This window comes from Dendrobates tinctorius, unplaced genomic scaffold (assembly GCF_039654945.1).
Source record: "Dendrobates tinctorius isolate UK_male_01 unplaced genomic scaffold, ASM3965494v1 ptg000021l, whole genome shotgun sequence".
NCBI lineage: Eukaryota > Metazoa > Chordata > Amphibia > Anura > Dendrobatidae > Dendrobates > Dendrobates tinctorius.
Window position 1 is genome coordinate 19,423,857 of NW_027361689.1, and position 15,620 is coordinate 19,439,476.

Here is a 15,620-nt window from a genome sequence, read left to right on the forward strand (position 1 = left end):
GGCAGCTGCTTACTATGCTCTCCTTGCACGCAAGCTCAGCTGAACGTGCATGTGTTTGGTAGGTCTCACTGGTATCTAAGGTGAATAGTCACCTGTAGAGTGCCTGGTCTCTTACTGCAGACAGAGCAGTGGGTGGGGGGAAGCTCCTGGTGCAGTGGGTGAGGGGAAGCTTCTGGTGCAGTGGGTGGGGGGAAGCTCCTGGTGCAGTGGGTGAGGGGAAGCTCCTGGTGCAGTGGGTGGGGGGAAGCTCCTGGTGCAGTGGGTGGGGGGAAGCTTCTGGTGCAGTGGGTGGGGGGAAGCTCCTGGTGCAGTGGGTGAGGGGAAGCTTCTGGTGCAGTGGGTGGGGGGAAGCTCCTGGTGCAGCTGGTTGCTTTACAGCAAGAGACATGCAGATTGTACAAGTTGATTGGCCAAACACGCTGATTTTCATGGGATTGGATTACCATATAATGTTTATAGAAGATTCCCTGTTCGGAGTCCTGACTTTTCACTTGTGCTGCAGTTGGTTGCCTTACAGCCAGAGAGAAGCTGATGCAACTGTATAGAGACAGAACAATCGTTAGTACGATCTGTCTCCATGCAGCCTGTAGGTTTTTAGCAGCACATCCCCACGTTTATACGGGCAATGTGCTGCTGATAACGATGATTTTTCAGCCGGCATTATCGATCCAGTGATTTCCTTGATTGTTGGCCGATCGGCGGCCTGTTTTACACGGGTCAATAAATGGGAAGAAGCATTTTTTTTTTTATAAACCAACGACACATTTTGAAATCCCTTCTTAGCGATAAACCCTCATTCTCCAGTCCAAGAGCGAAATTTCACTTTTCAATCAAACTTTTACGACGGGAGTGAGCCGGCAGACTTCCGTTGTTTTCCGGACCGCGGCAATGTCTCGAGCCGTGTTTTACTCGTGGCAAGGGATCTTGGTTTATGAGGTTAGAGACAAAATATTATTGCCGGAAAGAAAAGCTTTTTGCCTTTTCCTCCATTTGGTTGCCACTGGCAACGTATTATTCACATATAAATATAATTGAGGTGTCCTATTGTCAGGCGCTTTTTCATAAGATGAGATTGGTCGCGCAGCAACATTTTCCATTAGAACGTGTTTTGTTTATGCGGAGAATAATAAGACATGAATCATGTAATTACCCATTATGGCTGAGCGCTATTCTTTCAAGGTGGTTAGAAATAGAATTATTTGTTTGCGAATGCTCCATTTTCCCAGAGCACAATGGTTGATTATCTAATCTTCAGGCTATGGCTATTCAAACAAGTTTAGTATTTATTCGGAGGCTGTTTACCAGCGCCGAATGGATCATACCCAACCATTTCTCTCTCCCAGAGTTTATTTATGGTCGCAAATTATAATCTGAATTATTTAAATATAGCGAGAGGTTGAGCGAAAAAATGTTAACTACATTTGTTGAATGCAAAATAGTAACAAGCGGCAAACAAATGGGCGTTTAAAGGGACAACGAGCAAATTGTGTTCCGGGCTCGATATGGCGATGAGTGCCACAGTACACCTCTGTTTCAGAAACCTCTCCTGATGATTCTGTTGTAATAAGTATTTGCATTCTCCATGAAATAAAATTCTTTGGAATTTTGTCATAGAACTTGTACAGTTCTCTCTGTTATTCCTCCTGGGTGTTACCCTTCCCTTTGTCAATAGACTTCCATTGAAGGAGAACTCACCACCTCTCTTGGCCGTTTGTTCCGCTCATTGATCACCCTCACTGTCAAAAAGTTTTTTTTATATAATATCTAATCTGTAGCTTCTCCTTTTTAGTAGGTGATCCCTCTACACTGTGACATATTTGTAGACAGCTATTAAGTCTCCTCTGTTTTGCAAGCTAAACATTCCCAGATCTTTTAACCGTTTCTCGTAGGACATAGTTTGCAGTCCACTCACCAACCTGGTAGCTCTTCTCTGAACTTGTTCCAGTTGTTTATACTTCTGACCACATTCCGACTAGACGTGTTCAGCCTCTTATCAATACACTTGCATCAAGCAAGACCACATAAGTCTAGTTGGCATGTAACTGAATGAATGTAAATCACATACTTCCGGGTACGTGCCCTCCGCTTCTGGCACCGGGACCAGAGAGAGCATGCAGTGCCTCGGAGAGACTTTCCCTGACATACACGTACTGTCGGTACTTGCATGGTTTACAGCACAATACAAAGTCCTCAGAAACTCGGAAAAACCATTGGATGCCCATCTCTTGGCCAGTTGACATCACTTGTCTATGGTCTGTAGTGACTCCAGGATTTCGATAAACTTATGGTGCATTTTATTATTTTACCATTATTATCATGTATGGAGTGTGACCAAGCCATGTTTTAGAGTACAAGTGAGCAACCTATGACCCAGGAGCCACATGTGGCCCGTAATGCCATTCTGTGCGGCCTCTTACCATCTGGGAATGAGTTTGTATGTGAGAGATTTATGGTGAGAAGCTCAGGAACAGGGATGGGGAAAGCTCTGATTTTGCACGGTGTAGTCATCTCTGGGGCTCCCATATATAATGGAGATGAGGTGTGTTAACCCCTGTTTGTCATTCGAATCAGGGGTCCAAACAAAGAGGTCAAATACCAGCCTCTTTACTTGACTGATACCAATCAAGCGAAAAAGGGTTTGTGCTGGGCAGGGAAACAACCTCAGGAGGCAGAGGCTTGTTAAAGAGAATCTGTCCCTGTTTTTTTTTCTATGTAATCTGAGAGCAGCATGATGAACGGGCTGAGTGCCTGATTACAATGGTGTCACTTACAAGGATGTGTTGCTGTTTCAATAAAATCAGGGTGTTATCAGCATATTATCCCTACAGGACTAGGTGTCTCGTGCCTGCTAGTCAACTGCTCTATATAACCCCAACCTTATCACGAATTATCAGTTTTCTGTCGACAGTTGACACAGAAAGCTGCCAATCAGTGTTGTGGCCAGTTCTATATAGGGCTCAGCATTTAGAGCTGTGCCAGATCTGCAGCAGAGAAAAGAGTGAATGTGTCAAAATGACAGCAAGCGGTTCGGCAAGTGACACATTGCCGAAATCAGGGACTCAGCCCCTACATCATGCTGCTTTCATATTGCATAGCAAAAATATGGTGACAGATTCCCTTTAAGTGCTCGGTTACATCCCCATAGCACTTAATGCCTCATTTGCATATGGATTAAAAAGCCAAATGCTGCATTCTTGAGAAACTAGCATCTGCTATTCTACACGTGAAGAAGATTGACATCTTACCGTACCTAGATCATCGCTATAGGTTTGCCCAAATCAAAAATTTGGATGGAGCAATGGATTGAAAAATTGTTATGGAGACTGTCTGAGGAAGTAATGAAAGAACGGCGCTCACTCTGCCCAGATCCCAAATACTAACAGACTTTTATATGTTTTTATATTTTCTTCTTCTTCTCATTTTCTTTCAAGTAGTCGTGCTTTGATTACGTCTGTGCAGTGGTAGATTCCATTAGATTTTGTTTTTCTAGTCTCTGTGGCCAGCAGACAGTATGTATGTTTCTCATACACGTGCTTGCTTGCTTGCTTGCCGTTGCTTCACTGCTTTTTTTACGTGTTACTTTTTTCGTTTTGTTTTACATTATCATTTTTATTCATTTAGATATTTCTGTTTTTTTGCTTTCTTTTACGTTACTGTGGTCACCGTGCATTTATCACAGGTTACTGTGGATACTCTGATGAGAGACAAGATGCCCAAAAAGGGTGGAAGATGGTGGTTCTCTTGGCGTGGAAGGAACAACAATATAAAAGTGGTAAGCAGTTGTTATCAGGCATTTTGTGTTTTTATTTCTGAATAGTAATTTCCATATAATTTAACAATTTGTGACTTTATGACTCAGAATTGTAGAGATTTCTGGCTTACAAAACTAATTTTTACTTGCCCTAGAAAGATTAAGTTGGTGGGTGGTGACCATTTTCAGATCTTGTCTATTAGACAGTGACTACTGAAGGCTCCGATCGCTCGGCCAACAGTTCTCTCTCAACTCCCCCATAAGCTTTCTCTATGAAAGAGTCGCTGCCAGGCTACTGTGGCATCAGCTTATTTCTGCACCTAAAAAAAGGATTGGCCAATGGAATTGAAGAGGCACTATCATCTCAATTTTTATCCTTTTATTATATTGCAGTCATCATATTATATAGCGCTCTGTACTTACAATTGCTCATTTGGCTTTTCTGCCCAGATAGTTCTGTTTTCCATTAGGGCTATGACATCACGTGATTAAAATGACTAGCTGAATATTTCTAAGCTCTATGTAGAAACAGGAGGTCTCTTTTCCCTGTATGAGTCATGAGTCACTGCAGAAGTCTAGAACAAGAGGAGGAGGGAGCAGCTGGGTCAGGAGTTGGAGAGGGGAATGATTTATGCATGGAAAAGAGACTTCCAGTTTCTACATAAAGTAGAGAAAAGAGAATAATTATCTTGGTAGAAAGGCAAAATGAGCAATTGTAAGTACACAGTGCTACATAATATGATGACTGCAATATATTAAGAGGATGAACACTTTGTTCGGAGGAGGAGGAGTGCTTCTTTTAGGCCCCCATGAACATTAGAGAAATGTTAGTCGAACTAGTCTGTATTTGTCGGACCATCTATTGTGCATTGGGTCTCCCTGAGTCTCCCCTGACATCTGATGTACGGGGAGATATGGATCCAGTAAGCCCGAGTTTGGATTGATGATCCTTTGTTCTCTTAAGAGATAAGCCACCATCAGAGATTTTGGTGGAGGAGCTCTCATGAAGGACACAGGAGCTCTTGACAGAGCAATTGCTCCTCTGTAGGGGAGGGTCGGCCAAGATATCTGCCAACCGAACTATCAGCCCAATATGGTATCCAAAATGTAAGGAAGTTGCTTTAAATTGTCAATTGATCTCGCCAATATCAACGCCTTCAGCCAACTATAATCTAATATGCCTTAAGCCCCTAATAATGGCCGTACCAGCTGATATTGATGGGTTTGGCCAACACTGTTATGGTTTTTGGGGGCACGGCCAACTAATATTGGGGATTATGTCGATCAGGCATGTCTGATTTCAATCTGCCAATTGCTTTGTTCTCCTGGAGATAAGCCACTGGCAGAGATGTCTGGTAGAGAACATGGGAGCACTAGGCCTTACTAGTATTCCTGTGTATGGGAGAGACGGCCAAAACAGGTGTTGGCCATACGATTGGCTGAAGCATCGTTTGGCGACAGCCATCTAATGTGTATGGGGCATTAAGACCAAAACATGCCCATGCATTGCAAAGGAAGAGCCTACCTAGTTATATTAGATATATAATACCTAATCTGTCCACCGGAGGCACTGCAGGGAAACTAAACACACTTGGCCACAGATTACAGCTGATTGCTAGAGGTCAAATCTGGAGGACATCCTGTGATAAGTATCTATTCTATTATTTCTAAACACTGTTTTTCGGTGATTCCTTTGTATCCCCGTTCATACTGCACCCACACACACACAAATGATACACCAATTGAAAGGTAAACTTGCCCCGTCCAGCAAGAAAATAGCCAAACAAACCACACATCCACGATTTGATCACAAAATACAGTTTAAACATTAATTTTCATAAACCTGCAGAAAGGAAAAATGACCTGCAGGTGGCACCACAGTACCCCAAAGCAGAATACCAACACATTTGTAAACATGCACTGCTCTTTCGGTGATTACTTCGCCCCACACACACATGATACATCATTTGAAAGGTCAACTTGCTCCCTTCAGCAAGAGAACAGCCAAACAAACCACACATCCACGATTTTATCACTAAATACAGTTTAAACATTCATTTTCATAAACCTGCAGAAAGACACAATGACCTGCAGGTGGCACTTCGACCAGAAAACATTTTTTGGCCTCTACTTATCAAACCAATTTATTGTATTACCAATCTACATATATAAATACCTGTCTGTGTTCATCAGCTCATGAAATACACTTACATTTGACCAGCTTGCTTTTTCTGAAATTGCCTGCGCCCCCGACGACCAATGTGCAAAAATACGCACGGGCCAAGCTAGTATTGTTGAAAGACCTTTCTAACATCTTTAAGGACTTTTCTCTTGACATCATTAGGAAGCCAGAAAATTTTGCATAAAATAATCACAAGAGACATAATTCATACAATTAAAGAATTATTTTTAAAGATTGTGATTTGCTATATTTCAAAAGGAAAATCACTGAGGTCCTAAGGGAGGTCTAAATCCATCAGAGGAATTAAATCGTAAGGGACATACAGGGTTACAAGGAGGCACCATGCTTATATATTGGATTTATACGATGACAGATATTAGGAAAGGTAACTGATTTCTTTTCCATGAAATTTCTTTTTTTGCCAGAGAACTTGGTTTGTAGCATTTCAGGTCCCTACTTGGTAAAGTGAATTCTAGTCTGGACCAGACTTCCAGATTTTTATTTTTATTATCTCGGTTATAAATATTACATGCGCCTTGATATTTAATGAGTTGTTATAAATGGTAAAACCTTGGACATCTGGAATGTACATATTGTAAGCAAAGTGCCATATTTCTGTACCTTAAAGCTTCCCAAAACCTTATAGTAACTGGCTTAACATCTGATTTTTATTAGGAGTCAAAGACAGAACAAGGATTAAGTGGAAAAGGCCCATACCCTGGAGAACAAGCTGCCGGCAGTGGCATGGAGCAGAGGTAAGTCCTCAAGAAACGTTGCACCGATGGGTAAAGAAATATCTATTTTTACACCAATTAGTTTTTAGATCCACAGTCTTGTGCTGTTTTATTTTAGGATATATCTTTATGTGGGTCTAGAGCCTCAAATTCCCAATTATTTATTTCTATAACATATCTTAATAGGCATCAAAAAAATTGTTTTTCTGATTCAGTGCTCCAGATTCCCTGCAGAGACATAGAATGACATGATAGAATTCTGCAGCCTGCTTTCTCCATTAGGGGGCGCTAAGGAGCTAACTGCATACTGATCTACTAAACTCAATATTAAAGGGGTTGTCCACTACTCGGGCTACCCCTATGCTTCTCCAGGTAAAATAATAACACTTAGGTTACGTTCACACGTTGAGTATTTGGTCAGTATTTTACCTCCGTATTTGTAAGCCAAAACCAGGAGTGGGTGAAAAATACAGAAGTGGTGACATGTTTCTATTATACTTTCCCTCTGATTGTTCCACTCATGATTTTGGCTTACTCATACTAATGTAAAATTGTGACCAAGTACTGATATTGTGACCGTAGTCTCATACTCACTTCCGGTTCCGGCACTGTTCCAGCGGTGTTGGCGCTGTCTCGCTCAGAGCTCACGTGACACTGTTATGTCATACAATCTCTGTGGCAAATCAACCCTGGTCTTCACTCCCCGTTCCTTCACACAACTCAGCTCTTACCTCCTATGGGTGTTGATTGCATCCATAGGAAAGTGAAGCCAGCGCTCATTGACTGCAGGGATTGCGTGACATAACAATGTCAGGTGATCCCTGGGAGAGCTTGTATCAACACCACTGGAATGGCACTGTTCCCGAGATCAGTATAAATGTTATTATTTTACTAGGGATTCAGAAAGGGTTGTCTGAGTAGTGAATAACTCCTTTAACACAGTGGCAGCTGCTGGCTGTGTCCATACTTGGAAATTAGACTATCATATAAAAAAAAAAAACTAGGCTCCAACTGTTATAACATTAATATTCTTTAAATACATCGGCTCGGAATGTTGAACCTAAAAATGGCCAGGTGTTAAAATGATGACTGTGTACTTTAAGGACAAGATGGAGTTTTGTCATTAAAAGGTTCATTACTGTGCAAGCCGCTCTCTCTTTTTTGTGTATTCTCCCTCTGCTTTTAAGGTTGGCAGGATCCTTTGACTGTAAAGCTATGTAATCTGATTACCATTCAGACAGGGTTATTTTTACTCCATATGATTCATAGAACGTATCACATCCGAGTGCCGGGTATTATAGGAAACCCTATTCTCAATGGAAGGAGTCTGGTCTGAATGAAGGATCAAGTCCGGCTGGCACGTCGGCAGTTTAACATTCAGGTTTACGGTGTCTTCCCCGGAGACGACTCTTTCGATAGACAATCAATTAATGCACTCAACGAGTCAGAGCAAATGTATTTTATCAGCCCGCGGCCAAATGCATTTTCCAGTTCATCACGTCATCTTCCTGTGCTTGTTCCAGAATGAAGGATGAATCGTCGTCCAGCGACGAGGACCCCAGAGTGGCCAAGCAGAATATAGGCTCCATGCAATCGAACCAAAGCCACCTTTCATCATCTGGTGTTACTTATAAGAAGACGCTACGGCTGACCTCGGACCAGCTTGTGAGTGCCGGATACATGTCTATTTCCAGCAGGACACTAGCGAGTAATAGAGAATAGACAGCAGTGTGCGGTATTATTAGACTGTGCACCGTAAGCAGTCATTAAGTCTGTGGGCATACGGACAGATCAAGTCTATGTATAATATTGGGCCGATTAAAACAATACAGTCTCTTCCATAGATTTATAGCCCATGGTGGGTCGAGTTGACCGTTTCAAAGGAACCTATTGGCACATTTTTGAAGTAGTAGTATGACTGTCGGCTCTTGACATTTTTTTTGTACATATTCGATATGCCATTCATGAGAAATCTAACTTAGAAGTCATATGCAAAACAGTATGGAAGTGCACAGGGGGCGTGTCACTGCTTACCCTAAGTGCATTGACACGCCCTGAGTGCACTTCCATCCTGATTATCATAACTCTTCTATATTAGATTTCTCATAGTTATCACAACGGATCTGTACCAAAAAAAGGAATACATTTTATTGGGGGTGAATTGTCAATGTATATACGTTTCACTACTTCCATATGTGAAAACGTAATGAAATTTAGAAGCAATATTTCCAGAATAGAAATTAATCATTTTAAAGGTAGCGCTGAATATACAGGGCCATCTTTGGACAGCACGGTGTAAAGAAGGAGAAGCTGAGCTTGCTCGAAAAGTTTTCGTAAAACTATTATTTTATACATAGAGATCCCTGGGGTTTGTATGCATGAGTCCAGTAGAAGGTTCCTAATCATCAAGGTGGTTTTGACTAGTGTTTAGATTACTGGCATAGAACGCCTTCAAATGTCGCAACAGTTTTGCACAACGCGAAGGTGCGCCAAAACATTAACAAGCTTGGGCATTTTCACTCCAGTTTTAGCTAGCTCAGTTAAGGTGGGCATGGCTTGAACTGGACGGGGCGTGTCGAAGTCCCTCCGATAAGCTCATGAAAAGTTGTGGCCTAAATTACGTCAGAAATGTTACTCTCGTCCTTAACTGGAGTATTATTTATGGCGAGGTGCACACCACAGAAAAGATGGCCTCTTAATGAAATCGGTGCGTCTTTCTCCTGCACACACATCTTATAGACTGGTTTATGAAAAAGACAGACTGTCTAAAACTTGGGAAACCAAATTAAAGCATGCATGATCTCTTACATAAAACTTCTAGAATAGCATGGTCTTACTGCCATCATTCCACATGGCAAGAACAAACTGCTTTTGGAGCACATACCAGTCTTAATATGTCTAGAAATTCTCTCATCCTCTGTTGCTTTGCACTCACTCTTCAGTGAGCAGATCTTCTTTACCATCATTCTACCAGCACTTTAAGTGAGAACATATGTAGAAAAGATGCACATAGAGAACCAAATAAGTAATACAAATAATTTTTATTGATAAAATATTAAGACAGTGTTAAAATTAGCTAAAATATAGAGCAATGAAAAACACCAAAAGAGTGGAACCACGGATCTGAGGTACAAATATAAATACAGGACTATAAACCATTCACATTATTTCAGGGAATCATGGGAATGAACATAATGAGACCAAACGTCAGTGTTGAACGAGAGGAGGAAACCTATGAACAAAGAGGAGTATTGGTGGATTTTCCAAAGACCTGCGGTGCCACAGCCCCTACGCGCGTTTCATCTTTGTGCCGTCTTCCGGGGGGAGTCAGCACTTTAAGTGCCTGAAACTTACTTTCCCTCATTTCTCAGTTTTCATTCCTCCTTCTATTGTCAAATGGCTTGACTGCCCTGGACCGCTGTCCACTGCCTGTTGTCAATTGTAATCAATCTCCAGCAGCAGAAAATCCGAGGCGGATTATAGGTGGGGTGGAGAAGGATTCATTGTCTTTTTGTTATCTCCGTGTGCAGTTGCACAGACAATCCTTCCCAACCCCACCTGTAATCCGCCTTTGAAATCTCTTCTGCTGGAGATAGATTACATTTGGCAACAGGCAGTATAGTAGACAGAAAGTTAGACAGAAGGGAGTAGCCTAGTGCTTGACATTTTCGAATGATTTATTTGGGAGTAGGACACCAAAATGACGAAATTATCAAGTTGGGAGAAATCTGGTGACAAAACACAGACTCGCGTCCATCTATCGGTGGTTTCACAATATACATAGGCAACAGGATTTCACCTATTACTAGAAAAGAAAGAAATAATTTTCGTGAAAAAAACTTCTTATATTGCATAGCAGAATTGGTACTGAAATAAAAAATGGCGAACCAGGTTTTGAGCACTTTGCTATATCTGCCCAGGGAATATTACTTGCATTATAAAGAGCGAGACAGGCGCAGAGAAATGGAGACATTGCCCCGAAAGCAGAGGTACTTGTTATCGGAGGCTCACACTTTGTGAGTAGCGTGAGGAGTCGAGGTATAATTGGCCTGATGTTTGATGGGAGTGCATTAGGGATGTCCGTTAGATGTATCAATGTACAACACAGGTAGTAAATGGGTTATGTCTGGTGAAAGAGGCCGCAGCCAGTAATGAGTCACAATCGAATAAAATGTATCCTCGGAGTAAGGAGATTTACAAGAAATGTTTGACGTGAGGAGCAAAAAAAAAGAATGAATGGGTGATTGACGATGAAAAATGTAAGAAGGGTTAGAGTTCACGCACAATGGGGCTTTTGTACCTGTCTAATTTTTACATATTGTGAACTTAGACAACAATCTTAAAAACGTGCCAGGTCTATCGTAGGACTAATGCTGGGTGTGCTTTCTTACACTGTCTAGTCTAAGTTTTGGTGCATTTTGTTTGGTACACGGTGCTGCACTTTAGGCCACGTCTCGCCTCAGGCTCCCTCTCAAGAATCGCAGGCGATTTGCCTCCAATATTCAGACGGCACTCGCCTATTCATGTCTACGGGTCCATGAAAAGCACCTGACCGCACTCGGATGAAATCTGAGTGTGGGTCAATTTTCACAAACTTTTTTTTTTTCCACCTCCGAGAATATCGGATCACACACTCTGTTCAGAGTCTGATCAGCTTAATCGGGCTGATTTTGTCGGATGTGGAGAAAACCGTCGTGTGATCCTAGCCTTAATGCTTTTCCATATTGAAAATCCTATGAGTCTCCATTTCTTAGCTCTTTTTCACATGTTTTTGGCATGTAGGAGGTGCCATAGTGTTTTCTAATGAATATTAATGTTGTGTGTATATATAATATATATATATATATATATATATATATATAATATCTCTGTAGTACCAATATATGTAATAGACACAATCATTTTAAGGCCATGTGCACATGTAGTGGATGGTGCTGCGGATTTTGTCAAAAGACCTGCGGTTTATCTGCGGATTAGCCTGCGGTTTTCCCCTGCGGTTTGACACCTCTACAATGGAGCAGGTGTAAGGCTGAGTGCAGACGGAGTTTTTAGCCCTGCAGATTTTTCGTGCAGAATGGAAGAAATCCTCAGGTCAAATGACCTGCATTTTTCATGCGGATTTCTTCCATTTTTCCTGCGGTTTTTGTGCGGTTTTCCACTTCAGACTCCCCCCTGCGGATTTGGAGACAGGGGAGGTGGAAAAACGCACAAAACAAGTGACATGCTGCGGATTTTGTACCACAGGAAAACCACTCTGAAAAATCCGCATCTGCACAGCGGTTTTTTTCTTTCATTGATTTTAAGGCTACTGTACATCACAATGCGGATATGCAACGTTTGTGCGCGGTAAAATCCGCTGCGGATCCGCTGCAAATCTGCATCGTGTGCACACAGCCTAAAACCGCTGCGGATTCCGCACAAAGAACGGACATGCTGCGGATTTGAAACCGCAGCAAATCCGCGCGGAAAAATCCCCAGCATGTGCACTGCGTTTTTTAATTTCCATTGAATACAATGGTACTGTACACCGCAGCAAAATCTGCTGCGGATCCGCAGGGCCAAAACCGCTGCGGATCCGCAGCAGAATCTGCATTGTGTGCACACAGCCTAAAAGTGCAGTTCCCCTTAAGCCCCTTCGATCCACATGGCCAGAAGAGAGTCCACTGGTCTACATACAGTACCAAATGTCGTAGACTGCCCTAGTCTGGACAGTTCTTCCCATACTAAGCTATCTATATTATATGGTATAACATGTGCTTCTGCAGCACTATACTTCCCTTGTCAGGGACTTGGGTTCAGATCAATCCCAAAGGCATTGGGTTACTGAATTTTAATGTTGGCCACACTTCAGTGTTCCTACAGTTTGACTCTAAGCCTCTTGAAGAGGTAGTCTCATACAGTCAGCCCCTCTATCTACATGTCATATTAGGCCCATATATACATGACCTCATGTATAAGCCAGAGCTGATAGCAGCTCTGTAATATCCGTTGGCGCGGCCACCCTGGAATACTATACTTCCCGTAGAGCAGATTCACTATCTGAGTGGCTGTGGTCTCCTTTGGCAAAGTTCTCCTCTGGCTGTTGATATTAGAAGGAGTTTAAGGCCCCCCCTCAAAAAAAACCAACTCATAACAAAATGATTTTGTAATAGTATGTTGGTCATTTCAGATGGGCCGGTAAATGGGCTTATGTAGGAACAGTCGTTCACGACTCGCATCTAAACAAGCCAGCAAACACTTGAAGGAACAAAATACACATTTGTTGGATGCAATGATTTTCAGACTGCGTTGACGATTTGTGGCCGCACTGCATTTTTTTTCCTCGATTATCATTTTGTTGCGATTTAAAACAAACACACAATGCGGTAGACCTAATGGAAAGAGAATAATTATCTGGGTAGAAAGGCAGAATGAGCAATTGGTAGACCTAATGGAAAGAGAATAATTATCTGGATAGAAAGGCAGAATGAGCAATTGTAAGTACATAGTGCTATATAATATGATGACTGCAATATATTAAGAGGATAAACACTTTGGAGGAGGAGTGCTCCTTTTAGGCCACCATGAACATTAGAGAAATGTTAGTCGAATTAGTCTACAAGTGCTTCTCACAAAATTAGAATATCATCAAAAAGTTAATTTATTTCCGTTCTTCAATACAAAAAGTGAAACTCATATATTATATAGAGTCATTACAAACAGTGGAGAGGATAAAATCATTGATGAGTGAAGGGCTTAAAAATAATCACATTGCCCCATGTTAACAAGTGACGTGCTGCTATAACACCTTCTTCTATATGCACGAACAATCATATGCTGTGTACATAGACCAGTAATGACCTCTGATCAGTTTGTATATAGCCAAGTGGCGGTCATTAATGGTTCAGTTCGGCCCGTCTTGGGTAACTGAGGTCGTCAGAGCCACGTGGGTAACTTAAAATTGTGGCCCACAAGCAAAATAGTGTGCCTCTCCAGGGGATCACAAAACCTTCATTTGAGTAGAGCGTTGGCCACTCCTGCAGACGCATGGTAGATTGCCCTATTTTCTTCAGTCTCCGAGATGTTGAATGGCGCAGTAGTAGTGCGCATGCAGGACCATTGCTCTATTCTGATGGGGGACAGTTCTTGTGATTGATTAGGGACTCGGCTGTTGAACCTTCAGTGATTTATTGTACATAAATGATGTCTAAGAACGATGTTCAGTTGACATATTCTAGCTATAAATTTGGTATTTGTAGAATTCCGATAATGTTCTCCTTCTGTCGACTTGTTTTCCAAAAACTTATATTCCCAACAGCCTGAGCAAAACTAATTGCTGTGTACGATCACGTACTCAATGCGAAAAATTGTCTAAAAAACCCCCTCTAAATGATATCTATTCAACCGCCGAGAGGTTGTCCAGCCCAGACTAATCTTCAGCCGTTGTTATACCCAAGGCTGCATTGACGCCGGGCCGATGGTGGATTGTGTTGTGACTGTAATTACGGTATATTCTATTTCAGAAAAGTCTGAAGCTGAAAAACGGCCCAAATGATGTTGTGTTTAGCGTTACCACTCAATACCAGGGGACGTGTCGCTGCGAGGGCACCATTTACTTGTGGAACTGGGATGATAAAATCATCATTTCTGATATTGATGGAACAATTACCAGGTGAGTTCTTTGTGAAGTTCGGTGTTACTTCGGTGCGAGCGGAATGTGCTGCTTCTATTACCCTCCTTTAATTGCCTTTTCAGAAAGTGTGTTGGGCCATCTTCTATTCGTTTCTACAGTCATATGTAAAAGTTTGGGCACCCCTATTAATGTTAACCTTTCTTCTTTATAACAATTTTGGTTTTTGCAACATGGACTCAGTTATATTTCTGGATTCAAATGAGGTTTATTGTACTAACAGAAAATGTGCAATCTGCATTTAAACAAAATTTGACCGGTGCAAAAGTATGGGCACCCTTATCATTTTCTTGATTTGAACACTCCTAACTACTTTTTACTGACTTCCTGAAGCACTAAATTGGTTTTGTAACCTCATTGAGCTTTGAACTTCATAGCCAGGTGTATCAAATCATGAGAAAAGGTATTTAAAGTGGCCACTTGCAAGTAGTTCTCCTATTTGATTCTCCTATGAAGAGTGGCATCATGGGCTCCTCAAAACAACTCTCAAAAGATCTGAAAACAAAGATTATTCAACATAGCTTTTCAGGGGAAGGATACAAAAAGTTGTCTCAGAGATTTAACCTGTCAGTTTCCACTGTGAGGAACATAGTAAGGAAATGGAAGAACACAGGTACAGTTCTTGTTAAGCCCAGAAGTGGCAGGCCAAGAAAAATATCAGAAAGGCAGAGAAGAAGAATGGTGAGAACAGTCAAGGACAATCCACAGACCACCTCCAAAGACCTGCAGCATCATCTTGCTGCAGATGGTGTCACTGTGCATCGGTCAACAATACAGCGCATGCATAACGCCTTTTTGTATGACCAAACAACTCAATCTTTGTTTCATCAGTCCACAGGACCTTCTTCCAAAATGTAACTGGCTTGTCCAAATGTGCTTTTGCATACCTCAGGCGACTCTGTTTGTGGCGTGCTGGCAGAAACGGCTTCTTTCGCATCACTCTCCGATACAGCTTCTCCTTGTGCAAAGTGCGCTGTATTGATGACCGATGCACAGTGACACCATCTGCAGCAAGATGATGCTGCCGGTCTTTGGAGGTGGTCTGTGGATTGTCCTTGACTGTTCTCACCATTCTTCTTCTCTGCCTTTCTGATATTTTTCTTGGCCTGCCACTTCTGGGCTTAACAAGAACTGTACCTGTGTTCTTCCATTTCCTTACTATGTTCCTCACAGTGGAAACTGACAGGTTAAATCTCTGAGACAACTTTTTGTATCCTTCCCCTGAAAAGCTATGTTGAATAATCTTTGTTTTCAGATCATTTGAGAGTTGTTTTGAGGAGCCCA

At 41.9% G+C, this 15,620-nt stretch overlaps 1 protein-coding gene across 3 annotated transcripts in view; it reads left to right on the top strand.

Moving 5' to 3' along the window:
* LPIN1 (lipin 1) overlaps positions 1–15,620 on the top strand; it is a 291,411-nt gene that overhangs the window by 255,752 nt on the left and 20,039 nt on the right. For 2 of the 3 annotated variants that reach the window (XM_073568239.1, XM_073568240.1), the window contains exons 12-15: positions 3,680–3,772; positions 6,609–6,688; positions 8,191–8,332; positions 14,170–14,318. In XM_073568239.1, coding sequence (XP_073424340.1) covers positions 3,680–3,772; positions 6,609–6,688; positions 8,191–8,332; positions 14,170–14,318 — 464 coding nt within the window. Of the gene's footprint in view, positions 1–3,434; positions 3,510–3,679; positions 3,773–6,608; positions 6,689–8,190; positions 8,333–14,169; positions 14,319–15,620 lie in introns of all 3 variants that reach the window. The other variant, XM_073568241.1, reaches the window with a different exon arrangement.